The 26,876-nt window shown below is 56.0% G+C and overlaps 3 protein-coding genes and 2 pseudogenes across 5 annotated transcripts; 2 read left to right on the top strand and 3 right to left on the bottom strand.

Annotated features, from left to right (window-relative positions):
• The first annotated feature begins 523 nt into the window (after positions 1-523).
• Positions 524-8,127, top strand: LOC122235311 (annotated as a pseudogene).
• Positions 8,128-9,641: 1,514 nt separating this feature from the next.
• On the bottom strand, positions 9,642-11,043 carry LOC122235373 (cancer/testis antigen 1-like). The gene is made up of 3 exons (XM_042974510.1): positions 10,659-11,043; positions 10,210-10,338; positions 9,642-9,959 (listed from the first exon to the last, which is right to left on the bottom strand). The coding sequence occupies exons 1-3, from the start codon at positions 10,928-10,930 to the stop codon at positions 9,821-9,823; spliced, it is 540 nt and encodes a 179-aa protein (XP_042830444.1). The 5' UTR covers positions 10,931-11,043; the 3' UTR covers positions 9,642-9,820.
• Positions 11,044-18,566: 7,523 nt separating this feature from the next.
• Positions 18,567-20,389, bottom strand: LOC122235492 (annotated as a pseudogene).
• A 782-nt stretch (positions 20,390-21,171) lies between these two features.
• Positions 21,172-23,246, bottom strand: LOC122235493 (sodium- and chloride-dependent GABA transporter ine-like). The gene is made up of 2 exons (XM_042975132.1): positions 23,167-23,246; positions 21,172-21,530 (listed from the first exon to the last, which is right to left on the bottom strand). The coding sequence occupies exons 1-2, from the start codon at positions 23,242-23,244 to the stop codon at positions 21,318-21,320; spliced, it is 291 nt and encodes a 96-aa protein (XP_042831066.1). The 5' UTR covers positions 23,245-23,246; the 3' UTR covers positions 21,172-21,317.
• LOC122235491 (EKC/KEOPS complex subunit LAGE3-like) lies at positions 23,226-24,797 on the top strand. Of its 3 annotated transcripts, none has more exons than XM_042975128.1 (3): positions 23,226-23,831; positions 24,125-24,268; positions 24,466-24,797. In XM_042975128.1, the coding sequence occupies exons 1-3, from the start codon at positions 23,470-23,472 to the stop codon at positions 24,608-24,610; spliced, it is 651 nt and encodes a 216-aa protein (XP_042831062.1). In that variant the 5' UTR covers positions 23,226-23,469; the 3' UTR covers positions 24,611-24,797. The 3 variants fall into 3 exon arrangements, with proteins under 3 accessions (XP_042831062.1, XP_042831064.1, XP_042831063.1); XM_042975130.1 differs by having other exon boundaries at positions 23,232-23,831; positions 24,125-24,253; XM_042975129.1 differs by having other exon boundaries at positions 23,350-23,831; positions 24,128-24,268.
• The last annotated feature ends 2,079 nt before the right edge of the window (positions 24,798-26,876 follow it).

Raw genomic sequence — 26,876 nt, 5'->3', positions numbered from 1 at the left:
CGTGGCCCTGGACCTCCTCAGATGCGCGGGACCCCTGCAACGGGTCACCCTTCCTCCCATAAAGGGAGCCCAGCTCCTCCAGAGTCCAACAGCCTCCCCACCTGCTTCCCTGCTCGCCGACCGCCCACCTGCCACACACTGCCACCGTTTTCCCGACGTTTAATTCAGAAACAAGGTTCCAGGAACAACGACAAAGAAGCTCATGCCAAAACAGAGGGGACAGCTGGGTTTCCGGGACCACGCGCCGGGGCCAGATTCCTCGGCGGGGGAAGAGGGAACAGAGGGGTAAGGCACTGCCGCCTCGGCCACTCGGGGCGGGCGCAGGACAGGGCAGCGGGGGTGAGGGGTCCGGGCCGAGCGGGCACCACGCCGAGGAAGCTGGGCGCTCGGGCCTGGAGAAGGAGACTTCCAGAGCCCCCTGGCCCACGTGGGGCCCTGGCACGAACCCGCTCATAGCTCCCCAGGTGCTGGGGACAGGGCGCCCGAGAAAGGTACGGTCCGACCCCCGAGAAGTCCGGAGGGGATGCCGGGACCCAGCCGCGGGGAGACCCCTGGGCGCAGCCACGGTCTGGGGATGGCTTCGCCGCATCACCCTGGGCGCCCCCCTCCTCGCCATCAAGTGCTGCTGGTGTCGGGGGCCCCTGCTCGGACCCGGCGGGACCGGCCACGGCCAGGGGCAGGTGGCAGAGGCGAGGCCGAGGCTGACCGTGCCACCAAGGAGCCAGGACGACCCAAGGACAGAAGGGGCGTGAGGTTGTCCACATCCCAGAGAAGGGGCACGTGGTGACAGACGGACACGGTGAGGTGCAGATAAATTAAATCAATAGGTGGTTGGGGGTATAAACAGGAAGACGGGGCAGGGGCTGGCACGACCCGGGGGCACGAGGGTAGGAGGGCGGGGATATTGCTGCTGCCAGGGTCAGGACCCTTGGTCCTGTCACCACCGCCCCCACGCAGGGCCCAAAGAAAGGCACTAATGAAGGGGGCCCGGGTGTGCGCAGGGCACGAGAGACCGGTGACCACCCCATCCCCGCCCCCGTGCCACCCGATCCAGGGCTCGGCCCCGAGGTCACCTCAGGCCTGGGACGCCCCCTCCTCACCGGTTCCGCCACCCTTAGCTGTTGCCGCACACGAGGCTGATGGTCTGTTCCAGGTTTTGCCGCAACTTAGGCTTCCGACAGGAGGCGTCTCGGTCCGGAGCGGTGAGGACCTGGGGGAGGAGGGCTCCCCCGGAGCCGGGCTGGCGAGGAGGGGCCGCTCCCTCCCTTGCCAAGCCGTCCTCCCCTGCCTGAGCTCTTCTGTCCCTCCTGCGTCCACGCACCCCGCTCTCTGCGGGTCCCCGGCACGTGGGAAGGGCTGCAGCCCCCCACCTCTGCACACGCTGCGACTTGGCCACCCCGAAGCCACCGCCTTCTCTGCTCGGCGGCCACAGTGCGGCCCTTCCCGGGAGTGGGCTGGACCCGCTGTCCCCAAACGCCCCGTCCCCTCCTGGCCCACACCCCACACCCCATCTCCCCATCCCCTCCTGAACCCCAACCCCGCACCTCATCTCCCCGACCCCTACTGACCCGGAATCTGCACCCAACCTCCAGGTCCCCTCCTGACCCCCACCCCGCACCCAATTCCCCATCCTCTCCTGATCCGGAATCCGGACCCAACCTCCAGGTCCCCTCCTGACCCCACCCCGCACCCAATGTCGCCATCCCCTCCGGACCCCCATCTGCACCCCGCACCCGATCACCTTGTCCCATCCTGACCCCCACCCGCCACCCCAATTTCCCGGCCCCTCCTGGCCCACCCTGCACCCAACCTCCAAGTCCCCTCCTGACTCCCACCCCGCACCCCAAATCCCCATCCACTCCCGATCCGGAATCTGCACCCAGCCTCCAGGTCCCACCTGACCCCCACTCTGCACCCAACCTCCCATCCCCTCCTGACCCTCACCCCATGCCCGACCTCCCTGTCCCGTCCTGACCCCTACTCCTCACCTGACCTCCTCATCCACTCTTGACCCCCAACCCTACCGAGCACCCGATCTCCCTGACTCCTCCTGACCCCCACCCCCCACCCAACTTCCTGGTCCCCTCCCGACTCCCACCCCGCACCTGACATTCCTGTGTCCTCCTGACACACGCCCCCACCCCGCACCCGACTTCCTTATCCCCTCCAGACCTCCAGCCCGCACCCCTTGCCAAATCTTCCCGTCTCCTCCTGACCCCCACCCTGCACCCCGTACCCCATCTCCTCATCGCCTCCTGACTCCACCTCGCACCTGGTCTCCCCGTCCCCTCTGGAACCACACCTCACATCCCATCTCCCTGTCCCCTCCCGACTCCCACCCTGCACCTGACTTCCTCGACCCCTCCTGACCCGCACCCCACACCGACCCTGTCTTTGCAGGTCTTCAGGATCTCGCTGTCAAACACAGTGAGCATTCTAGGGCCTCATCGCCCTTGACCATCAGCAGCACCCCGGGGAGAGGATCGCTCTCTCCTCCCTCCTGACCACCTCCTTCCTGCCCCCAGTGTGTGTGTGTGGGTGTGTGTGTGTGGGTGGGTGGGTGGGTGGGTGGGTAGGTGTGTGTGCGGGCGCGCACGTCTCACTCCTGTTCCAGGAGGCCACCCTGCAGTCTTAGGGTCCCTCCCTCCCCTCCTCAGTCTCTGCCGCCGGCTCCCTCTCTGCTCTGCCACCTCGGAGTGTCCCAGGACCCCAGGGCTCGGTGCGTGGGCCACTTGTCCCCCTATACCGGCTCTCGGCTGCCCGTGGCGAGCTCGTGCAGGCTCGGGGCTCTCTGGGCCGTGTCCTGGGCCCCAGATTTGTATCTTCATCGCAGACATTTGCCCACACCGCAGACTCCTGTATCCAGCTGCCAAGTAGACACCTCTATTCAGATTTGCGTAAGATAACTCAAATTTAACACGCAAAAAATGATGTCCACTCTTGCAGTCTTGTTATGTTTAACCATAACAATAATAGTACTGAGTGAAATAGCCTAAGGGAAGCTACAGAAACCTGTAAAGAAGCCTTAAATATGCATTGGTCCACTGTGGTTAATAAATACTTGTGTTTTTTTTTTAACTTGTTGAGAATATCAAAGTTTTGTTATAATTGGAAAATACCTTTCCTTGCCATTTCTTCATTTTATCTTTGCTCCTGGTCTTTTGGTATAGAGTGGCTTAAAACTTTTTTGTTTACGTGATCCATTGTTTCAGTATAGTTTGCGGTTTGCATTTCCTATGAAAGGCCTTCCTCAGTATAAAATTACAAAAATATTCACTGAGAACATCTTCTAGTACTTTAAAACTTTAACATCCTGGGAGGTAATTTTCGTGAGAAAGAACATTGGTATGTAAGTTTGTTTTCTTTCCAAAAGGTTTTAGTCAAGGTGTCCCAAACCACTTAGCGAATAATCTGTATTTCTCCCTTGAGGTGAAATGTCATCTTCAGCAAATTCTAAACCCCCCTTCAGTTTAATCTTGCACTTTTGTTGTTCCAGCTAATTTAGGTTGGGTGGGACAGGATGGCCTGTCTAGGGCAATGATCTGAAGGACATGGTCTGGAACATTGGGAGTGAAGGGAGGAAAGAGAGAGGAGGGGAGAGGAAAAGGAGGAGGAGGAGGAGGAGGGGGAGAGTGAGTAGAAGAGAAGGGAGGGAGGAAGAGAGGAAAAAGGACAGAGGAGACATAGAGAAACTCTCCCAAGCAGAGGAAATTGGTTTCTTCTGGAATGCCAGGAGGCAAGCTCACAGAAGTGTCAGTCAGCCGGGTGACATTTCAGAGGGATTTGTGGTTCTCCAAGTCTTCCCAACAATGTCAGATATCCTCGCGACCGCTGCGAGGAAGCCACTCTTTGGTGCTCTTGCATTAAGGACAGAGGCGCGGGGAGGTTGGAGACCCAGCTACCATTGCAATGGCAATGTGACAACAACTCTCAGGACCTTTTCTGAGGTGGGTTTTCTTGACGTCTCCACACTTTGGCTGCCTGCGCTAAGGGACCCCACCAGCAAGGTCAGAGAGAGGCCGGAAGGTTCCTTCTGGGTCTGGACGCAATCATGTCAAGATTGGAGTAGTGGTTCCCAGGCTCTGGGTTACCCGAGACCATCAGACGTGACCGTGTACCACGTGGTCACCTTTAAAAATGGCTTCCCGGCAGCGTGTACCCAAACTCTACCTAGAGTTTGCCTTCGGAGAACACATGGTCCAGGTTGCGCACTGGTGACAGTTGGGTTCTCTGCTTCCCTGTCCTGCGATGTGAATGGGAGTCTGTTGGCCTCCCCCAGCTTCACCCAGTAAGTCATTGCGAATCACCCAAATCACCCCGCATTTCCTGAGGCTGTTGCTTGAAACCCACCGACCGTTCTCATCTGTATGAGTTGGAGTACTTTGGTTCTAAGAGACAAAACGCAGCTCTAAGTGGGAAGGGAAGTGCTCATTGGTGAGACGCCCACGTATACACAGAGGGTCCTGCTGGAGTGTGCAGCACACCACTGATCAGCACAAGTGTGTGAGCAAACCATGTGAAGCCAGAGAAAGAACCATCTTAAAGGAGGAAAGGTAATTGTGCCGACCCCGCAAGCAGGACAGAGACTGGTGGCTAACCCCACTGGCAGGGAGGACAGACCTCATAATTCTGGAGGCCTTGGGCAGGGCACTCAGAAGGGTCTTGCCTCAGTAGTGTAGCGGGAAAAACGAATCCTCCGCTGAGCTGTTCTGGTCCCACGCAGCAAATCTTCAAAAGCCAAGACTCAAAAGGATCAATCTTTCCCCACTCACTTAACAGCATCCCTGAGCAAAGCTCATGACCATGTTTAGGAATACAAAGACATCCAAGGACACCTGGGTGGCTCAGTTGGTTGAGCGTCTGACTCTCGATTTTGGCTCAGGTCATGGCTCCAGGGTCGTGGGTTCGAGCCCGGAGTCGGGTTCTGTGCTGAGCGTGGAGCCTGCTCAAGATTCTCTCTCTCACCCTCTGCCCCTCTCCCCCGCTCGCTCTGTCTCCAAAATAAAAAGAGAAAATTCTAACCTTTAAAACAGGAATACAAAGACATCCAGAACCCAAGGAAAAATCACACTGTCTGGCATCCAGCCCAACATTACCAGGCATGCAGAGAAGCAGGAGGATCCAACCCGTGATGAGAAGACAAATCAAGCAATAACAGGCATCCAGATTGGCAAGAAAGAAGAAAAACCGCCCTCATTCTCAGACATGATTACGTATATAGAAAATCTAGTGGCGTCTACAAAAGAGCTATCAGACTAATCAGGGACCTTAGCAAGTTTTCAGGATTCAGCATATTTTAGAGAGAGCTACTTTAAGAACATGTACACATTAAAAATAAGAGGCTTAGGGGCACCTGGCTGGCTCAGTCCATAGAACATGTGACTTTTGATCTCGGGGTCATGAGTTAGAGCCCCACATTGGGCATAGAGCTTATTAAAAAAGAATAAAGTAAAAGGCTTCATTCTCCCTGTTGAAAATATGGGAAGAGATGGTCCCCTCCCCTTCCTTAAAGCATTTACTTTACACGCCTTGTAAGTTCTTTCTTTGTTTCTTTGAAAATAGGTAGTATTTTTTAAAGGGTAGAGGCGCCCGGGTGGCTCAGTGCTCGAGTATCCGACTTCAGCTCAGGTCATGATCTCATGGCTCATGACTTTGAGCCCTGCATCGGGCTCTGTGCTGTCAGCACAAAGCACGCTTCAGATCCTCTGTCTCCCTTTCTCTCTGCCCCTCCCCCACTCCTTCTCTGAATGAATGAATGAATAAATAAATAAATAAATAAATAAATAAATAAATTTAAGGAAAAAAAGGCTAAAAGAGCCCCTTGCCATCTTTATAACCCAGGAATGTGTTCTTCAAGGACCTGGGAAACATCTCTTTGGAATGTAAACATCAAGCAAGATTGTGTCCCGATCTTCAGTTTCTGTGGGAGGGTAGAAGCCTAACTTCAGTAGGCACCTTGCCCCAAGTTGCAAAACTGGCTCCTGTCATAAAGGTATGAAAAAGCTTATTTTTTCCTTGGATAAAGCCGATCAATTGTATTAGTCTGCTCAAGCTGCTATAGCAAAGTACCTCACACTGGGTGGCTTACACAACAGAAGTTTATTTTCTCACAGTTCTGGATGCTAGAAGTCCATGATCAAGGTGCCAGCAAATTCAGCTTCTGGTGAGAATTTGCTTCCTTGCTTGTAGAGGTCCACCTTCTCCTCTGTCCTCACACGGCCTCTCCTCAGTGCAGGTGAGGAGAGAGCGGGGGGAGTAGGGGCGGGGAGGGAGGGAGAGGAAGAGGGGGGTGCTCTCTGGTGTCTCTCTTATAAGGACACCAGTCTTATTGGACCAGAGCCCCATTCTTATGACCTCATTTAAACTTGCTTCCTCAAAGGTCCCATCTCCGAATACAGCCACACCGGGGTTTAGGGCTTCAGCATATTAATGTGGGGGAGGGAACACAAACGCGCCGTCTGAAACAGCCACGACCTAATACACACGGCCACCCCAGTTCCCAGGGAAATTCAGGATGAACTATGTGCGGGGCCTGGTGGCGTCACGTCCTCTTACTTGAGGTCTACTTGTGGTGGATGTTGAGAACACGTGATGAGCTCTACCCGCTTACCTATACAAAAGGGTGAAAGCTCCCTGTCTTTGGAATCTCTTAGCAGATTGCCTGTGATGCGCATCACATTCTGGTGCAATGCCTACTCAATGAGAAAACTGTTTTGCTTCCACAATTGTGGAGACTTTTTCTGGGTTGGCAGATGATTTGGTTCTTTTTTTTTTTTTTTTTTTTTTTTTTTTTTTTTTGTCAGCTAGGAAAAATGCCTGAGAAGAGCCCTCTTCATAGTCGAGGGAAGAGGGCAGGGGGAAGAGGGAAACAGGTACCCCCATTGTGCCCTCCGTTTCAAAGAGGGCCAAATGAAGATTTCAAGGTACAAAAGGACCTGGGAGTATAGAGAAGCCACTGCAAAGCCAGGATTGGGATTCTTATCAACCTTATGTTCTCCTCAATTCTTTCTAATTTTTTAAAAATGTTTATTTATTTTTGAGAGAGAGAGACAGAGAGACAGAGAGACAGAGCGTGAGCAGGGGAGGGGCAGAGAGGCAGAGGGAGACATAGAATCTGAAGCAGGCTCCAGCCTCTGAGCTGTCAGCACAGAGCCCGACAAGGCGCTGGAACTCACTAACTGTGAGATCGTGACCTGAGCCAAAGTCAGCCGCTTAACAGACTGAGTCACCCAGGCGCCCCATGTTCTCCCCAATTCTTACCTGCTTTGCCTGCGTTTGCCCATTTCTGCGTTTTTCATTAGTCGCATGGATGTTCCCTGGAGCCGGAAGAAGGAAAAACACTCTCCCAGTCTCCTGGTGGCTCCACTCAACCGTGCTGAGGTTGGAGGGATAGGGTGGCTAAGACAGTAGGTGCTTGAATCAAACAGACCCGGCCTCTGTCGGCCTCCATTCTTCGCCTAGAACCGGTGTAGAGACGACAGTACCCAGCTCACCAGGCTGTCCTGAGAATTACACATGACGATGTGGGTCGGGAGCATAGCGTAGCGCCTGCACACAGAAGATTTTGATTTCATTCTATTTTCCCAGGGTGGTCACCACAATCACAGCAGGCACTAGTGGCAGAATTCTGGCTACCAGAGTGGTTCGCCTAATTGGCAAGTGAGGAATTTCCACCTCAGTGTTGGAGCACGTGGAAGCGTCATGAAGAGTGAAAACTACGCTCTCTCGAGTCATGTCGAATGGCGTGACTATCCCCTGCCTGCTGTGGCCCACATCGACAACGTCCGCCAGCCAGAAGGCCTCGAAAGAGAAGAGGCCTTCCTGCAGCATCCTCTCCACTGATGAAAAAGCTGAATCGTGCCACATTCAGTTCAACGAGAGCTTGGCTGAAACGAACAGGAGCACAAACAAGCAGAAGACGGTTGTAGGCACCACCATGTTCTCCATCAGCCGCTGCTCTCGTTCTGATCTGGGAGAAGCACTGCGTGTACGGCCCCATCCCGCAACCTCTGAAGAGGAGTGGGGTGGCCAAGCAGACCGAGAGGATGCTCGACTTGGAAGGCCAGCCCGATCCAGGGCTTCTCAGTCAAGCGGGACTACGACAAAAACGAGTGGAAGAAACAGTAGCCCGCCACTCGGCCATCTGAGCCTCGCCTTGTCCTGCAACCTCCACGCGGCTCGGTGTACTTGCTGGGAACTGTTGTGTCGCAGCACCGATGCTAACAGGTGAGCAGTTTACGTGACAAAAAATATTTCCCCCAAACTATGCTACACTGCCTCTCTCTCTGCCTCACTCACCCCGACCGACCAATTGTCCCAGCACTTGTCTTCTCTGATTTGAAACAAGGCCAGGAAAGCACAACGTTCTTATTCTAGTGTTTCTAAGTTCTTTGCTCATGCAAATTGAGGGGTTTTTTTAATATGTGAAATTTATTGTCTAATTGGTTTCCATGCAACACCCAGTGCTCATCCCAAAAGATGCCCTCTTCAATACCCATCACCCACCCTCCCCTCCCTCCCACCCCCATCAACCCTCAGTTTGTTCTCAGTTTTGAAGAGTCTCTTATGCTTTGGCTCCCTCCCACCCTAACCTCTTTTTTTTTTTTCCTTCCCCTCCCCCATGGGTTTCTCTTAAGTTTCTCGGGATCCACATAAGAGTGAAAACATACGGTATCTGTCTTTCTCTGTATGGCTTATTTCACTTAGCATCACACTCTCCAGTTCCATCCACGTTGCTACAAAGGGCCATATTTCATTCTTTCTCATTGCCACGTAGTACTCCATTGTGTATACAAACCACAATTTCTTTACCCATTCATCAGTTGATGGACATTTAGGCTCTTTTCATAACTTGGCTATTGTTGAGAGTGCTGCTATAAACATTGGGGTCCAAGGGCCCCTATGCATCAGTATTCCCGTATCCCTTGGGTAAATTCCCAGCAGTGCTACTGCTGGGTCATAGGGTAGGTCTACTTTTAATTTTCTGAGGAACCTCCACACTGTTTTCCAGTGTGGCTGCACCCAAACTGAGTTTCTCCTTGTGGCAGAAAACAGATCCAGCCACGACAGGGATGCGGGGAAACCACCATTCTGCTGGTGCCAGAATTCTGGCACATTTTCTGGAGAGCCACTCTGTATGATAGATCTGCCTCTTGGAATCCATCTTAAGAAAACAGCCATTCACGCAGAGACTTATATGTGCAAGAATCCCACCAAAACATTATGTGTAATAGGAAAAAAATTGCGAGAAACTGAAGTGTTGAACAAATGCATCATAATACATCTTGTACGTATCCATGCAGTAAGATATTTTTGAAGAAGTTTTAGACAGAGGGAAAGCCCAAAAATGTTTCCGGAAAAAAAAAAAACAAAAAAAAAAACTGATGCTAAACTTGAAGAAGCTTACTCCTTGCTATGACTGTTATACATTTAACGTATTCCTACAACCCTAAAGCCACGAGAGTATTCTGAAATCCTGACGGTAGTCAATGTTGAATGACAGGACCCAAGCAATCTTAATTTCCTTTCATTTCGTCAATTGTATTCGATTGCCTTGTACTAGAGTACTAGAACCAGAACCTCCCCTCCAACCTGAGGACACATGGGAGAAAATCTGGGTGCTGAAAAGAAACTCAGATACGGAACATTAACTCAGTTTTATTATCTGTATTCTTTAAGCAGCAATCAAAACAAGTGGGCACAGAGCACCCACGGGCCAGTACAGGCAAATAACTAAGCCCCAGAAATAAAGTGGCAACTACTGCAAAGGTCATGCCCCTGGGGAAGGGCACATGGCCTTCCACTGGATACTGTCATGGACTCAGCCCCCTTTTCCAGGCCGAGGCCTAGAAAAAATCGCGGGCACCAAGTGCTGCATGGTCTGCACCACCATGGAAAGCTGGTTGAGCAAGGAGGCGGTGGAAATCTGCAGGAGGACAGGGTCTTCAGCAGTCAGTCGGCTAAAAGTAAGGGGAAAAGGAAATCACTTTAGATTTGAGAACTCCTGGCCCTCCTCACTCCAATCTCCCCCCTCAAGGTTACCCCTCCGTGTCTCCCTTAGAGCAACCCCTGAGGCGGCCACAGACCCGGGGCCCCATGTGCCTCCTGAGACCAAGCCCTTGGTGTCTGCACATCTCCAACCGAAGTGGCCGTCGGGCAGAGGTTACCTCAGCTCCCCACTGCCTCCCGCCAGCCCCTTCTAGAACTTACATAAACAAGTCACTGCCAATCACCGTGAGCTCCGTGTGGACCGCTTCGTGGTAGCATTCGGCACTCGAGGTCAGGTACTGGTAGGTCAGCTCCGCATCCGCGTAACACAGGAAAGGCACCGTGAGGGCACTGGTGGACATTCGGTTAAGGCATATCTGGGTGGACCTCATGGAGGAGGCTTCCTTGCCCATCGGAGGCCCGCCTTCCCCCGGACCGCCCTTAGGGCCACCCAAGACCACCTCGGCCGCCCCTTCGGGAAACGTGCATCGCGGCACCCCCAGCTGCTTCCTCCAGCCTCCCTCGGCCCCCCCACCCCCACCCCCACTTCCCTTCTGTGCCCCCGCAAGTCCCCGACACCTCTCCCGCCCATCCACCGGGGCCGCCACCTGCCTCCCCTCCCGGCCATTCCCCACTGCCCCCCGACCTCGGGAGCTCCTTGGAAAGGATACAATTCCAACACTTGCTTTTCTGAGGCTTCCCCGGAGGCCGAGGCCGAAGCCTCTTCCCCCTGCCTTGGGGCGGGCCATGCCCCCTCGACCTGGGGAGCTTCCCCAGCCACGGTGCCCGACGTCGCGGTGCCGTCCCGGCCTCCGGGATTTCCGGGGCCACTGGACGAGCCAGCACTACCCGTCGCACCACCGGCGCCGTCGTCCAGGATCTGCGCGCCGTCCGCGCCGTCCGCGCCGTCCGCGCCGTCCGCACCGTCGCCCGGGGCCTGCATGGCCCCCACACCCGCCCGCTCAGAGGCCGCCGCTAAACCGCGCGCCCCGCCGACCGCTGAGGCGCTGGGACTGCTTCACGAAGCTCCGCCCCTCCGTGCGCAAGGCTGCTGGGGATACCCAGGGCGCCTGCGCAGACAGACCTCTGGTGAGGTTTCTGGCATGTGATTGGTTCCCGCCAAGCTGGCCCGACTGCCCACGGGCCGCCAGGGAGACCCCGTCGGCGGCGCGGGAGAGCCAGGGCTCCCTGACGAAGCCCCGCCCCTAGGACGCGACGCAACTCAGTCTCTCGCGCGCGCCTGGGCAAACAGGCCCCGCCTATTCTGGACGGAGGGTTAGAGTAGGAGCGTGGGGTTGGCGGAAGGTGGAGTGACGCCAAACAAAGGGGGACAGAAAAAGGGGCAAATGTGGCGCGGGTAATGCGGTCAGGACGTGGCTGCCTTAGCTTTGTGGGGACACTGGCCACCATGGTCAGGACTTGGAGAAGTGTGCACTGAGGGAAAGAATCTGCCGGTATCCCTGTGGTCCCTCGGTGCGTCTAAATTGCCCCATCGATACATGGCGGGTGGAGGGTGGCAAGCTGAGGGAAGTTGGATCGTTTTACAAAGTGTCTGCCAATCTCAAACTTTCCCGTTTCTAAGAATAACGGCATTCCTCGGTTGCAAGAGCTATTGATATGTTCTGGATAGAAGTCCCTTATCAAACATGATTTTAAAATACATTCGCCCATTTTATGGGTTGTCTTCTCACTTTCTTGATTGGTACTGTTTGCAGAACAAAACTTTTCAATGTTGACATAGTCGGTTATAGGTGGTTTCTTTGTCACTTATGCTTTTGGCCCCCATTCTATACAGAGAAAGGCAGATACTCTGTGCAGTACACAGTCCCACTGGGCAGTCACCTGTGTCAAAGAGTGGTGACTATATGCATGCTGAGGTCACGCTCCTAAAAGCAGCTCATTCACTGGGTTCGATGGCTAATTCTATGTATCAGCTTGCCTGGGCATAGGGTACCCTGACAGAACGTTATTTCTGGGTGTGTCTGCAAGGGTACTTCCGGATGGGATGAGCGTTTGAATCTGTGGACTCAGTAAAGTAGACCCCCAATGTTGAGCAGGCATCGTCCAATCCACTGAGAGCCTGAATGAAACAAAGAGTGGAGGAATGAAGGAGGAATTTGGTCTCTTCCCCAGGCCTTTCCTCTGCCTCACTGTTGAGCTGTGACATCACGTCTCACCTTGTCCTGCCCCCTGGGACTGGCATTTACACTGCTACCAGCTCCCTTGGTTCTCAGACCTTCAGACTCAGGCTGAATTACACCATCAGCTTTGCCGGGTCTCCCGCTCAGCTTGCAGGCAGCAGGTCATGGGACCACTCAGCTTCCATTCTCATCTATCCTATCTATCTATCTATCTATCTATCTATCATCTGAGCGAGGAAGGGGAGGATCCACCACCTCCAACTTGATTGCCTTTTCTCCTCTCTCAGCCGCTGGAGAGCTGAAAACCCTTTCCTCCTCCGAATTTCCATCATCAACTTTCTTGACCAGCTTTCCCTGGTGATTCGGACCATGCAGCGCTTCCGGTTCCCGGTTCCCGCTAAGCCTGCGCTGGCGTAAGGGGGCTAAGGTCTAGCCTCGTGTCCCCCGTCTGGCGTCTGGGCGGTCCGTCCTTCCTAGGCTAGTGATTCCTGCACTAGCTGCCACCTGAGGTTGGGGGCCTGCCTGGTCTTCTGAGGGCCATGAGGGCCCTTGGGCACTCATGGTCCCCTTGTTTTGTTTGCCATTTGAATGTTTGCTACTGCAGAGAATAAAACTGAGCTTTGCTATTCCGGGTTCCTTCTCAGTTGTGGCACCCCCGGATAGTGTTCCCTTTGTCCTCAGGTGGGGGGCGGGGCGGGGCGGGGCGGGGCGGCTTCTGGGATGTCGACGTGCAAGTCGCCGAAGGTGATAGAAGGCAGTCTGGGGACTGGCAGAACCCACGTGCGTCCTGTCCTTCGGTATCAAGGACTCTCAACATGTGGGAATATGCCCATCGTTTGCACGTTTCGCATTACTCCTGATGTCTTTCATCTAATGTGAACTTTTTATCCAAACTCTTCAGAAACATTGAATGAGTGCAGGAAAGATGCATTAAGGCCGCCTGGCAGGCTCAGTCGGTTGAGCGTCTGACGGGCTCAGGTCATGGTCTCAAGGGTTTGTGAGGTTAAGCCCCCGTCTGGCTCTGTGCTGACAACTGGGAGCCCGGAGCCTGCTTTGGATTCTGCGTCTCCCCCTCTCTACGCTCCTCCCATGCTCATGCTCATGCTCTGTCTCTGTCTCTCAGTAATAAATAAATGTGAAAAAAATTATATTAAATGTGTAACAGTAACTTACAATCTGTAATTTTGGGGGTTAGAATCCATGTTTTCCACAGGTTTTTGAATTGATTTACCTTATGAGCTTTATTTGGCGGCGGTAGGGCTGGTCCTGGCAAACCTGTCATCTTAGTTTAGAGCTCTTGTATCTGTTTGAGCCTGTCGTACAGGGGCCAGACCCCGGGCTTCAAGGGTCCCATCGGTTCAGCTGACATTCATCCCCCAGGGATCTCCCCCTCCTCTCCCTCCACAGAGGGAACAGGCCCGCTGGCTGCCGCTTCTGCCTCCACTGCTGCCCCTGCTGCCTCTTCTCCTTCTTCAGACGGGCTTTATTCTCGTAGCCCCCCCTCCCCACACCTGTTTGTGCTTGTAAAGCTTCTCTACGCGAACACGCGGGGGCAGGGTGTGGGCAGTGGAGCTGCACCACGATCCACAAACGTGTATTCTTCAGCTACTCCAACCCATCCATGCGGGTAGACCTTGTCATTGTTTCTCCTCTTTCAGTCCTGTAAGCGGTGCTGAAACGAATATCCCGGTACATTTGCTTCTGTTCCATAGATTTTGAGAAGGGGACTTGTCAGGTCAGAGGGTAAGCCCTCTTTAAAGTGTTTGGTGCATGTTGCCAAAGTGCACCCCCAGAAGCTCGCGTCGGTTGTAGATAAAAGTGTCCATTTCCCTGCGTCCCACCCCAGACAGGATATGTTCAGTCTTTTACACCTTCGTAAAACCAAATGCATAGCGACCAAAAGCATATTGGTGTCTTCCGGTTTCCTTTTGAATGTGATGCGATTAGACATTTGGCCAGTGGCATCTCTCCTGAGAACTGTCCATGCGTATCCTTGCCTGTTTTCTATTCAGGACAGTCACACTTTTCACACTGACTGGTAAGTGTCCTTTAAGTGTTCAGGGTATCAAGTCTTTACCATGATTGGAAATACTTTTCCTCCCCATGGCTTCATTTTAACTTGGCTTATGGTCCTTTTCTATGTATAAGCTAAAAACAATTATAAATTTTTAATGTTTCTTTAGTTTTGAGAGAGAGACAGAGACAGACACAGAGACAGAGTGTGAGCAGAGGAAGGGCAGAGAGAGGGAGACGCAGAATCCGAAGCAGGCTCTAGGTTCAGAGGTGTCAGCACAGAGCCGTGCGCGGGGCTCGAATGCATGAAGTACGTGATCGTGACCTGAGCTGAAGTCGGAGGCTCAACTGACTGAGCCCCCCAGGCACCCCGTGAAGAAGCCCGCCTCTTGCAGTGGGTCTCTGCGTGGCTCAGGGTGCAGACAGCGGAGGATTGGGGATATGTCAAATTAAATGCAAGCTGCACTCCTTCACAGTGAAGCCGACACATGCCTGATGCTTTGTGGTGAATCCACTTACTGAGGAGTTTGGAATTTAGTGTAGACCAGGGTGAGGGAGAGCACCTGGCTAGCTTAGTCAGTACAGCATGTGATTCGTGATCTCAAGCGTTGAAGCCCCATGTTGAGTGTAGCGCTTACTTTGAGAAAATTAGTGTAGATGGTCCATTTTGTGAATCCTGTTTTCTGTGCCAGATTCTTCCCCCATTACATCAAAGATGGAATATTTTGTTGCATTTTTGGTTATAAAATGTTGTGGGGTTTTTTGGATTTTGTTTAGAGTCTATGGAAGCAAAACGTGGTCAGTGGACAAGTCGAAGAATTACAGAAAGTTAGAAAATGACCAAAAAATACCCTCCCTAATGTCACCACCGGAGAGAACCACTGTGAACATTTCAATGGTTTCCCTCAGGTTTCTTCTTAAGTGACAATTGTATGTACATGCATATTTAAAGCAGGGAAACAGTACTGGAATCATAACGTATTTACAATTTTGGATTTGTCTAAACTTTTCATCTTTCTTACAAGGATAGCGTATGCTTACTCTAAAAGACATACAGCCCTTACACAAACGCCTAAGTTAGGAGGCAAAGATTTCTAATGGTCTCAGTTCCCGCACTAGCCACCATGAACAGTGTGAGTATATTCTTCCAGAATTTTCCTTAGGATATGTTAAGTTGCTTCTACATATTTTATTTGCATAAACAGGATTATACCATGTACCAAATCAGCTATTTAAAATTCTTATTCAAGGGGCAACTGGGTGACTCAGTCAGTTAGGTGTCCAATTCTTGACTTCGGCTCAGATCATGATCTTATGGTTCGTGGGTTCAAGCCCCATGGCAGGTTCCGTGCTGACAAGGCGGAGACTGCTTGGGATTCTGTCTCTCCCTCTCTCTGCCGCTCCACCCCTCACGCTTGCGCTCTCTCTATGAAAATAAATAAACTTAAACACACACACACACTAGGTCAACTGACATTAGAGGGGAAAGCAAGCAAACCTTTAAGGTGCAGACGATGCCAGTGCTATTTCTAGTATTCGAAGGCATAAAAAAGTAAAACTTCCACATTTTGGTTATAGAGGATTGATACCAATAGAGATAGTACCAAATAGGAAACTATGGATGATTCTTACTGGGGAACATGAATACAAATCTGCTAGGGGCACCAGGGCGGCTCAGTCGGTTAAGCGTTCGACTTTGGCGAAATCGGACTCTTACCGACTGAGCCACCAGCTCCTCATTCTCAGGGAGAACAACAACAACAACAACAACAACAACCCTTAGATGCTGCTACCTCAAACTAAGGTATTTTCTTTTTGTATCAAAAATAATTTCGGGGCGCCTGGTTGGCTCAGTTGGTTGTTGCTTAAAAAAGTTTTTTTAACATTGTATTTATTCATTTTGAGAGAGACAGAGAGTGTGAACAGGGTTGGGGCAGAGAGAGAGACAGACGGACAGAGGGACAGAGAGAATCTCAAGCAGGCTCCACGCTGTCAGCAAAGAGACGGATGCAGGGCTTGCTCTCGTGAACCGTGAGATCATGACCTGAGCTGAAATAAAGACTTGGTTGCTTTATTGACTGAGCCACCCAGGTGCTCCTTGTCCCGTCCTTTCCTTTCTGATACTGATACTTGCTACATCTATCTGCTGCTTTGGTATTGGCTAGGATTTTGACAAACTGTTAAATGACACTTGTGGTAGCGGGGATCCCTTTCTTACTCCTGATGTTAGCAGAATGCCCCTAGTGCTCGGCAGTACGTACAAGATTGCCCAGACTGCTTTAAAATGGGTGTCCTTATCACTCGAAAAAACTTTTCTCCTTGTGTACCAACTTGCGCTCAAGGCGTCGGTACATCAGTGGTGATGCTAACCTGATAGACTGTGTCGGGACTGCCTTCTGGCGGAGCAGATCTTTGATTCGATTGCTTTGTTTACTGAGTGATCGGTGTGGTTTTCTATCTCCTCTTGAGTTAACATGATTATTTTTCATTCTTTCCTACAAAATTGCCCATCATCTCTAAATTGTGTAACTGTCATAAAACCATACAGAGTATCTTTGAATTTTAACATTCTCCTCCATATATTTAAATCTGTTGTTACATATTCTTATCGTTTGTTATGTCGTCTATTTGGTTTTCCTTTTCCTTTTTTCTGTACCTGTACTGTTGGTCTGTTTAAAGACTCAGATCTTGGTTCCATTGACCTATTCTAAATGGGGTTGGAATGCTTAGTGCTTTCTTGTTACTTGTTTTCTCCCCCTTCTTTGTTTTGTTTCTGTGTTGCTGCTGTGGTTTCCCTACTTTCTTGAGTTAAATACTTGGTTCATCGATTTGCAATATTTTCTTCTTTGAAGTTTATTTCTTTATTCTGAGAGGTCGAGAGTGCAGGAGGGGCAGGCAGAGGAGGAGAGAGAGAATCCCAAGCAGGCCCTGTACTGTCAGTGCAGAGCCCGAAGCGGGGCTCAAACTCACCAACCCCGTGAGGTCGTGACCTGAGCCGAAATCAAGAATCGGATTCTTAACCGACTGTACCACCCGGGCTCCCCTATTTGTAATGTTTTCTATTCATGTAATAATTTAAGGTTGCTGTGTGTCCGATGCACAGACTTTGACCAGCGCTTGGACCAGCATTCTGGATACAGCGGTAGAGGCGAAGCAGAGGTTGATGCAGAGCTGCGTGGCTATGAAGAATGTGAGGTGGGTGTGGTGGCGGGGTGTGGCATCACTGGTGGCCACGCTGACGGGCAGGTTCCCCACCACGGCGACCAGGTACACGGATAGGAACAGACTGAGGAGGGGCTGATGCCCAGGCACCTGTGACAGCCCCAGGAGGAGGAATCCTGAGACAACACTTAGGCTGCCTCTCGCCATGGCTCCTGGTTTCTGTGAGCATGCGTTGGAAACACGTCTGTCAGTATTAGAGCAGAGGCAATCTGGGAAAGCATGCAACCTTCGTCATTGGCCGAAATAAAAGTGTATGGTGCTTTTCGAGGGATTTCCAACGTGGGGTAGTGAGGGCAAAAGAGATCGAGGGATGTACAGTCACCAAGGGTTGCTGGGGCTGGTGAAGCTCTCTGTGTAACTTACTTCTTGCTTCCCCAGAAGCAAAGAAGAACCATACAGAGAAGACAGAACTCAAAGTAAGGGCAGGGGTGGGGGGAAGACAGCGGGAGCAGGGGAGTTGACACTCGTTAGATCCCAGTTGCTTTTGCTTCATATAGGAAGGGTTCAGGGTGATGACCATTAAAATAAAATTGGGTACCTGCATGTGTGTGTGTGTGTGTGTGTGTGTGTGTGTGTGTCTTTGCATAAACTTAGACATATATACGCATATGCATGTATTCATAGAACGACGCCTAGAATAATATTCGCCAAGATGCTAATCGACTAACTGTGGTCATCGCTAGGATGTGAGATTTTTAACTCGAATGCTTTTAAACAAAAATCATATCAGTCTTCTAAACTGTGTTCCCTGGGGGTGCCCGGCAGACTCAGTCGGCGGAGTGAGCGACTCTCGATCTGGAGGGTGTGAGTTCGAGCCCCACAATGGATGTAAAGATTACATAAAACTAAAATCTTTAAATAAATTAAAAATAAAGAAAAATGGTGTTCCTTGGGTGTCAACAAGAGTTTCAAGAGGTTTCTGTGATACTTGAAGAGTTTGGATAAAAAGTTCACATTAGATGAAAGACATCAGGAGTAATGCGAAACGTGCAAACGATGGGCATATTCCCACATGTTGAGAGTCCTTGATACCGAAGGACAGGACGCACGTGGGTTCTGCCAGTCCCCAGACTGCCTTCTATCACCTTCGGCGACTTGCACGTCGACATCCCAGAAGCCGCCCCGCCCCGCCCCGCCCCGCCCCCCACCTGAGGACAAAGGGAACACTATCCGGGGGTGCCACAACTGAGAAGGAACCCGGAATAGCAAAGCTCAGTTTTATTCTCTGCAGTAGCAAACATTCAAATGGCAAACAAAACAAGGGGACCATGAGTGCCCAAGGGCCCTCATGGCCCTCAGAAGACCAGGCAGGCCCCCAACCTCAGGTGGCAGCTAGTGCAGGAATCACTAGCCTAGGAAGGACGGACCGCCCAGACGCCAGACGGGGGACACGAGGCTAGACCTTAGCCCCCTTTCGCCAGCGCAGGCTTAGCGGGAACCGGGAACCGGAAGCGCTGCATGGTCCGAATCACCAGGGAAAGCTGGTCAAGAAAGTTGATGATGGAAATTCGGAGGAGGAAAGGGTTTTCAGCTCTCCAGCGGCTGAGAGAGGAGAAAAGGCAATCAAGTTGGAGGTGGTGGATGCTCCCCTTCCTCGCTCAGCTCCCCTCCCCGCCCAGGTACCCATCCCTTGCACCCTTCCCCGCCCCCAGGAGCGACCCCCCCTACCCGCAGGTGCAGGTTTTAGAGCCTGCGGGCCCTGGCCCGCACCTAGCCCTCGACGATCCAGCAGAGAGCGCCCCCCCCCCGACCCCCCGTGGAGACTGGACCCGCCACCTGCAGCCACCCCGACCCCGGCCCTTCCAGAACTAACATGGCCAGGACGCTGCCGAACACTGTGAGCTGCTGCTCCACAAGGCATCCATACGGTTCCCGATCTGGGGCGAAAGACGCACAGGCGATCTCCGCCTCCAACTGGGACGGGAAAGGCACGCCGAGGGCGCTGGGTGCAGATTCGGTTAAGGTACCACCCCTACTCACTTAGGGCCTGAGCCCCCTTCTCAGGCCACCCTGACGAGGCCACCCACTCCCGGCCCTAATGGCTCGCGGCCACCCCGTTACCAGGCCCGTGTCCGCCCACCGCCCCCGGGAACCCGTTTCCCCCCTGCTCTCCTTCCTTCCTCCTCCCCCACCTCTCTCCAGCCACCCCTGGACCACCCTGCTCTCAGATCTTTGCCCCACGCCCCGCAGGTTACCGCGGCTCCTCTCCCTTTCCGCCCCCTGCCCATGCCCCGCCGTCCCCTCGGCTAGGATACAATATGTGTGTTCGGGTTTCCGGCCTTCCGGCCGCGGAGAGGGCATCTCCGCCTGGCCCCGGGGCGTGCCGTGGTCGCGGGACACGCGGAGCCTCGCCGGCGACCGCGGCCTCCGCGTCCGCGCCTCCGAGGCCATGACCGTGCCCGCGGCGGCCTCGGCCGCCTCCCTGGCCCTCCTGGCCCTCCTGGCCCCCCTGGCCGTCCCGGGCGTTGTCGGCGCCGCCCGCCTCGCCGCCTGCGGCTGCGTCTGCCGCCTCCATGGTCGTCAGGCTCCGCCTCAGGTCCAGTCCCCTGAACACAGGTCCAGCCGCGCGCCCAGTCGACGGGCGGCTGAGGGGCTGCATCTCCTTCCCGAAGCTCCGCCCCGCGCGCCGACCCCGCCCTCCCCGCGCACGCGCAAACGGGCCGTCGGGAGGCTGCCGGGCGCGTGGCCGGTTCCCGCCAGAGCGACGCTGTCCCAGGCTCTCTGGGACCCTGGCTGCGGAAGCCCCGCCTATCACAGCTCGACGCCACCCCCAGGCGCCTGCGCCAACGGGCTCCTAGGGTTCCTAGTGAGGCCGCCAGGCCTGCGGCCGGTGCCCGCCCAGCCGGCCTTTCCGCCCTTGGGCCCTGGGAGACCCCCTGGCTTACCTAGACTATGAGCGCTTCCTCATAAAGCCCACGCAAGTCACCCCGGCCTCCCGGGAGCGCCAAGGCCAACATTTCCCCACCCCCACCTCCCGGCCATTCCCTTGGGCGCCTGCCTGGTTCCCGCCCAGCCAGCTCTGCCAGGAGCCCCTAGAGACTACCCCCCCACCCCACCCTTGTCCTCCTGGCCAACGAGGGCTCCCTCCTAAGGCTCCGCCCCCAAGCATCCAAAGCAAGGGGGCTCCCAGGAGCACCTGAGCAAACAGACCCCCCTGTGCTCCTCCCGGGCCCGGGCCCGGGACTGCTTCCCGCGCCCCTGCCCCGAAGCCAGGTCTGCCCTGGGCTCCCAGAGACCCCGCCTTCGGCCGCCTCTCCAGCAGCTGCTGCCTCTCCAGCAGCTGCTCCCTCACCAATCGTCACCACGCGCTGTGACGTGTGACCCCACTGCGCCCACGCAAACCAGTCCTACCTCAGCTCCACCCCCTCCCCACACCCCTAGCCCCTCCCCAGACCTCGTGGGAGGCCGCCAGACACCACGGCCTGTGGTCCAGAGGGCCCTGTCTCTTCCTTGGGCTCAGTGTCCCCAGCACGTGGGGCTCCACGACCTCGCAGCAGGACCTCCAGTCCTCGTGGAGGGAGATGGGCCACAGCCCAGACGGACACGGCCCCGCACCCCGTCCCCTTCCCCTTCCCCGGTACAGGTGGACACACCAAAGCGGCCTTTGGAGGGGGCGACTGAGCACAGGTGCGGATCAGATCGGCGGTCTGGGAAGGTCACGAAGGGGCTCCCGCCGGGGGGCAAGCCTGCCAGTAGGAGGCAAGGAGGGAAGGGATGGCGACTGGAGCTAAAGTAGTTAGTGGCCGTGGAGAACAGGGATGCGGTCGCATAGGAAAAACCACGATGCAAAAGGGAAATCACTAAAATCCCAACTTAGGAAGCTACTGTGTATGTGCACGGAAATCCGGCAACGGTAGCCTGAAGTGTAAATACCTCGTATCTCTGTGTGGTGGCATTGAGGGTGGTCCCCACTTCTTTTTTGTGTATTTCTCCCCCAAAAGGTTCAGAATGACTTTACATGACCTTCAGCGTTTTCAGTTCTTTGACGTCCTTGTGTGCGTGATCTCTACGCCCCACGTGGTGCCGGCACTCACGACCCAGTGAGTGCTTCCACAAGTCAGGCTTGAGAGAGTAGATGATGCCATCCAGGGCGCCGGGCAGCAGCACTCCCCGCACCAACAGCACGACGAGGACCACGCAGGGGAAGGTAGCCGTGAAGTACACGATCTGGGGCGGGCGGGGGGCGGGGGGACCTGCTCAGAAGGGGCCCTGCGGCCCCGCCTCCCCACTTAGGGGCCCCCAGCCTCAGCAGGGGGGCAGGCGGGCCACACTCCCCCCACTGTGGTACGGTCCGCTCCGAGGTCAAGCGGGAGGCCAGCCTGCAGCCCCCCCTTCTACTCCTCAGAGCCTGGGCTCCTCCCGAAGGAAGCGGGGTGCTCAGCTGGCCATCGGCCGCCCCTGCAATGACAGGTCAGCTGTAGAGGGAGGGCGGAGGCAGGACCTTCCCCGGGTAGGGAGCAGGACATCGGCCTGGAGGCAGGTCCCATGCCTCCCGTGCCTCTGACTGCAGGTGGTTCTCTGCACAGGGGCAGGGTCCTGGGCAGGCCGGAGTGGACTGGGCCGGCCGGAGACAGAGGCGACAGCGAGGTGACCGCGAAGACCTCTGCCTCCCTCCCACCCTCAGCAGAGCAGGACAGGTAGGCAAGGGACGGCCACGGACTGGGTCCCCCCGGGCTGGCCGCAAAGCAGAGAGTGAGGAAGTAGTGAGTGAGGAAGAGAGGGAGACTGGGGCGGGGGTGCCCGACACAGGCAAGTTCAGCTGGCTGTCGCCTGGGCCTGTCCCCTCAGGACGGAAGGCGGCTGGGCTGGAGTTTGGAGGGTGGGGAGGACTGACTACGCAGGCATGTGTGGGAAATCCAGTGGCCCGGATTCAAGTTCCTGCCCCCTCCTCAGGCCCTGGCCTGGTCACCTCGGGTGGCGGGGTGCCCCCCCCCAGTGGAGACGCCTCTTCTCCCCACCGGCCATGCTGCCCCCACCCCTGCCATCATCACCCACCCCGACCCGCCCGCCTCCAGCTGTACCTTTCCTGTTGACTTGACCCCCTTGCAGACACAGAAGTAGGCCAGCACCCAGCAGGCCGGCAGACACAGGGTCACCTCCCAGTTGAGGGCCCCTGGCACGTCCAACCCCCCCACCCCCCCACCCCCGGAGAGCCGCAAGACTTTGTTCCTGGGGGAGGGACAGCCCGTCAAGGCTGCCGCAGCAGAGGGCAAAGCGACGGGGGAGCTGTCGCCGGGGCGGTGCTCCCCCGTGCCGCTGTCCTCGGGGCCAGCTGGGACCCCTGGGCCCCCGGGCCCCCGGCCCAAGCCCGCAGCCATTGCGGTGTGGGAGGCGGGAGCCCGGGAGCCCCAGGCCGGAGGCCGGTCGCACCCTCGGCGGTGTACCCTCCCCCAGGCTGGCAGGCACTAGGGGACTGACGGTGCCCGGGACCGAGAAGTGGTGAGGGAGCGAGGCCCGTCCATTCCAGCTCCCCTAGGGGCCGCGCGGGGCGTGTTCCCTGAGGACAGGCAGGGCCTGGGAGTGGCCCCTGCTCGGCATCCCGCTTCGGCCCCCCCCCCCCCCCCCGCCCCGGGGGACGGGTCCCGGCACACGCAGACCCGAGCCGTACGGGGAGCCCACAGACAGGGACAGGCACGGTGCTGCCCAGAAGCGCCTGAGCGCGGCCCACGCCTCGACGCCCGGGACCCGGGCGGGCGGCGGTCAGTTGGCTGCTCGCACGTGCGCCCGGCTGGCGCCTGTGCAGACACACGCTTGGGGGGAGGGGCGGGCCGGGCCGGAAACAGTCAGGTGCCAGTGGCCTCACCGGAATGCTCTCGGGGACGCAGGAGCCCGACAGTGACGTCACGCGTCGAGGGGCGCAGCTTCCGGAACCAGCCTCCATCTCCTCGGGGTCAGCGTCGACCGGATCCGGGCTCTGGGCCAACACAGCGAGGCCGGCTCGGTGGGAACCAGCTCCGCGGGGTCTGTCTGCGCAGGCGCCCTGGCCATCCCCGACAGCCTTGCGCGCCGAGGGGCCGGGCTTCGCGAGGCCCGCCGGGGGTCTCGGCGGTCCGCCGACAGTGGGCGCAGCGTAGCGGTGGGCTCTGAGGAGGCCGGTGCGGCGGCCATGAGGGCCCCGGACGACGGCGCGGAGGAAGTGGCGGTCACGCAGGCCCCTGACGAGGACGGCGCGGACGGCGCGGACGGCGCGGCGGTCACGCGGGCTCCCGAGGGTGGCGCGGAGGACGCGGGGGCAGGCCCACAGGCCTCCGACGGAGGCACGGACGGCCACGACCCCCGGCTTAGCCCCCGAGGTCCCGGTTGCCAGGGCAACTGCAGCCGCCACGACGGCGAGGGTGGCCCTGGCAGCAAGGGAGCAGTGGTCGAGGGGGCCTGCGCCCCTCCCCTGGCCGAACGGGCCCCGAGGGCCCTGGCCCCCGGTGGAGACGCAGCGCCGGCGGCGGTGACCTCCTCAAGACTGCTGGAGTTGTATCCTTTCCGTGGAGCCTGTCTGGGCAGGGGCCGTGGCGGGGTGGCTGGGGAGCGGGGCGGCAGCCCGGGGACGGGACGGACGGGGGCGGGGGCGGGGGTGGGCAGCCTGGCGGGACAGGGACAGCCGGTGCCCGCGGGCCCCCAGGGTGGGGGAAGCGGCTCAGGGTGGGCAGAGGTGGCGGGAGGGAGCGCGAGTGTCCCGGGGGTAGAAGCGGGCCTCTGAGTGGTCAGGAGGCTTCAGGCCATGGGAACTCCGGGAGCCCGTTGTGCCTTAACCGGGTGCCTCCCAGCAGGCTCACTGTGTCTTTCCGGTCGCCCCTGGAGGCAGAGATGGCCCGCAGGTCCCTGACTACACACGTCCAACGCCACCGAGGGTTGGCTCGGAAGGAGCTCTGCGTGAGGGGCAGCGCCCTGGCCGTGTGCGTCCTCCAAGAGTATGCGCGGGACGGGTGGGCGGTGGCGGCGGGTGCCGTGGTCGCATCTCTGCCTTCCGGTGCCGTCGTGGAGGCCCCGACACACGCGTTAGGTGGAAGGCGGGGGGTGGGGGGCTGTGTGGGGGAAGGGGCTGGTGCCCTGCACCTCCACAGCAGCTCTCCCCTTTAACCGGATTTCCCTCTTCCCTCACTTTTAGGAGATGGACTGCTGAAGACCCCATCTTCTTCCGAGTTTCCGTCAACTCCTTCCTGGACCGGCTTCCCCTGGTGATAGGAAACATTCGCGCCTTGGGGTCCCGGCCTCCGCGACGCCTAGGCCCGGGAAAGGGGGCCGAGGCCTAACCTGGTAGCCCTCACGGGGCAAGGCACAGGGCGTTGACACTTGGCGTCCTCGCCACTTTATTATCGGGGGTCTAACGTTCTGCAGGTCCGGGCCTCGGTGGCTCTTGGCCCACTTCAGTTCCTTCCCTGCGCCTGGAGGGACGGGCGCTTACAGTGTTTGTTACTGCACAACATGAAACTGAGCGACTCTTTTGTGTCCGAGTTTCTTCTCACTTCCTGCGCCTCCACATTTTCTTACCTTTGTTCTGGTGTTGCAAGGGAGGTTCTGGGAGTCGTAGTCCAGCAGCCCAAGCTTATCGAGGACGACTCAGGGAGAGGAAAATCAGGTCCTGTATTCGGCGGTAAAGACTGCTGACGTTTTGGAATACGTTCCTAGTTGTATTTACCCATTAAATGGATAACAGCGTATAATGTATGCATTTTCCAGTTTAGCGTTAACTTTTCTCCGGATCCTTTTTTGTTTTGTTTTGTTTTGTTTTGTTTTTGTTTTTCCCCGTTGAACGTACTAGCTTTCCCACTCCCTAAGAACTCTTCAAACACTGTTATCCAGGAGACACACAAATGTATTATTACATAATGTTGAGCAGTCGGGTCGTTCTCAGCTTTGCCCCTGTTATGGGTCGTGTGAGTCAATGGGATTCTTGAACAGAAGTCTTTGCGCGAACAGTTACTTCCTTCAGATCGTTTCCAAGAGGTAGAATTCCCGCGTTCTATAGCTCCTCGGCACACAAGTGCTCTCCAGAAAAGGCGCCCCGCCGCCACAAGTCTGGTCTCCCCGCACCACCAACCAGTAGGGTGGCTTCCTACCGAAGTAGAAGACTCCTTTTGTACCAGGGAAATAAGCACGGAAACACTAGAGGAGGAGTTTTGGGGCTTACTGGCCTTGTTTCCCACGAGCAAGGGAGTGGTGCCGCAAGTGGCTATGGGTTTGGGGGCGGGGTGGGGGGTGGTTAGCTCCCTCTGAATAGCTTGTGTCTTGGAACCTCGCTAACCAGGAGTGCTAGCCTCACGAGGGTTCCCTCGGAGTTTCTACATGCATGGTCGTGATCTCTGTAAGCAAACACGGTTTTGGTTCCTTCCTTTCCGGCCTTTCCGGGGCTACGGGGGCGGGGGGAAGGAACAGGCTGACACTGGACAGATGGGAAGCAAGAGCAGGAAGGCACGTCGCAGAGAACCAAATCCTGGATCCAGCCATGCCTGAAGACAGAACTACCCACCCCCGCCCCCGCCCCCGCCCCCGCCACGATCGTTCAGTTACACACATCCAGAAACTCTCCCTTTGCTTAAGCCAACATGAATCCTTTTTTCCTTCTTTCCTTCTTTCCTTCTTTCTTTCTTTCTTTCTTTCTTTCTCTTTTTCTTTGAATGCTTTTATTTAGTTTTGAGAGCAAGACAGAGACAGCGTGAGCGGGGAAGGGGCAGAGAGACAGAGAGGGAGACACAGAATCTGAGGCAGACTGCAGGCTCTGAGCTGTCAGCACAGAGCTCGACGCAGGGCTCAAACCCACGAACTGTGAGATCGTGACCTGAGCCGAAGTCAGACCCTCAACCGACTGAGCCACCCAGGCACCCCCGTCGTGAATACTTTCTATTGCTTTTCTTTTTGTCTTTCTTCACTTGCAATAGAAAAGTCTTGTCCTTTATTGAATTGAGGAACCGTAGGTTTTCTTGTCACTTCACCTGAGAACGTGGCTCTCCTTTCTTTTAACAGAGAAACTGGGCTCTTTAAGTTCACAAAGGCATTGGCTCCTAGCTGGTAGGCCTTCAAGCCGTATGGTGGTAGAGTCTTCTGTGGGTAAGAGTCCAGAGAGGGAGGGGAGGGGCTGCAAGGCGCAGCTGGAGGAAAGGGACAAAGAGAAGGGGCACTGGGACCCACCCTTTCCGGATAGGGCTCCCAAGACTGGCCCGGAATTGTGGGGCCAGATCGTCAAGAGACCGGAACTTAGTGTGAGCCTCCCTCCCTCTCCCAGCAAAGCCCAGAGTTAGGCCACCGCCCTGGCCCCACACACGGACCGCTGAAGGTGCCGGGCGGCCTTAACACGTCCGTCAGGTCACAAAACAAGTCGATTCCAACGCGTCCCCGGGCTCCCCTCCCAGAGACTAAGCCAGAGCCCTGCCCCGCGGCCCGCCGAGTCAGATGTGATCCGGCCCGCATCTTCCACGGCCTCCTTCCCTCCCCTCTCCACCTTGTTCACTCGGATCCAGCCACACTGGCCTCCTCCCTTCTCTGAAACACACCAGGCCCAGGCCTGCCTCGGGACCCTTG

This window comes from Panthera tigris, chromosome X (assembly GCF_018350195.1).
Source record: "Panthera tigris isolate Pti1 chromosome X, P.tigris_Pti1_mat1.1, whole genome shotgun sequence".
NCBI lineage: Eukaryota > Metazoa > Chordata > Mammalia > Carnivora > Felidae > Panthera > Panthera tigris.
Note: the sequence above shows the minus strand (reverse complement) of the source record. Positions and strands in the feature narration are given on the sequence as shown.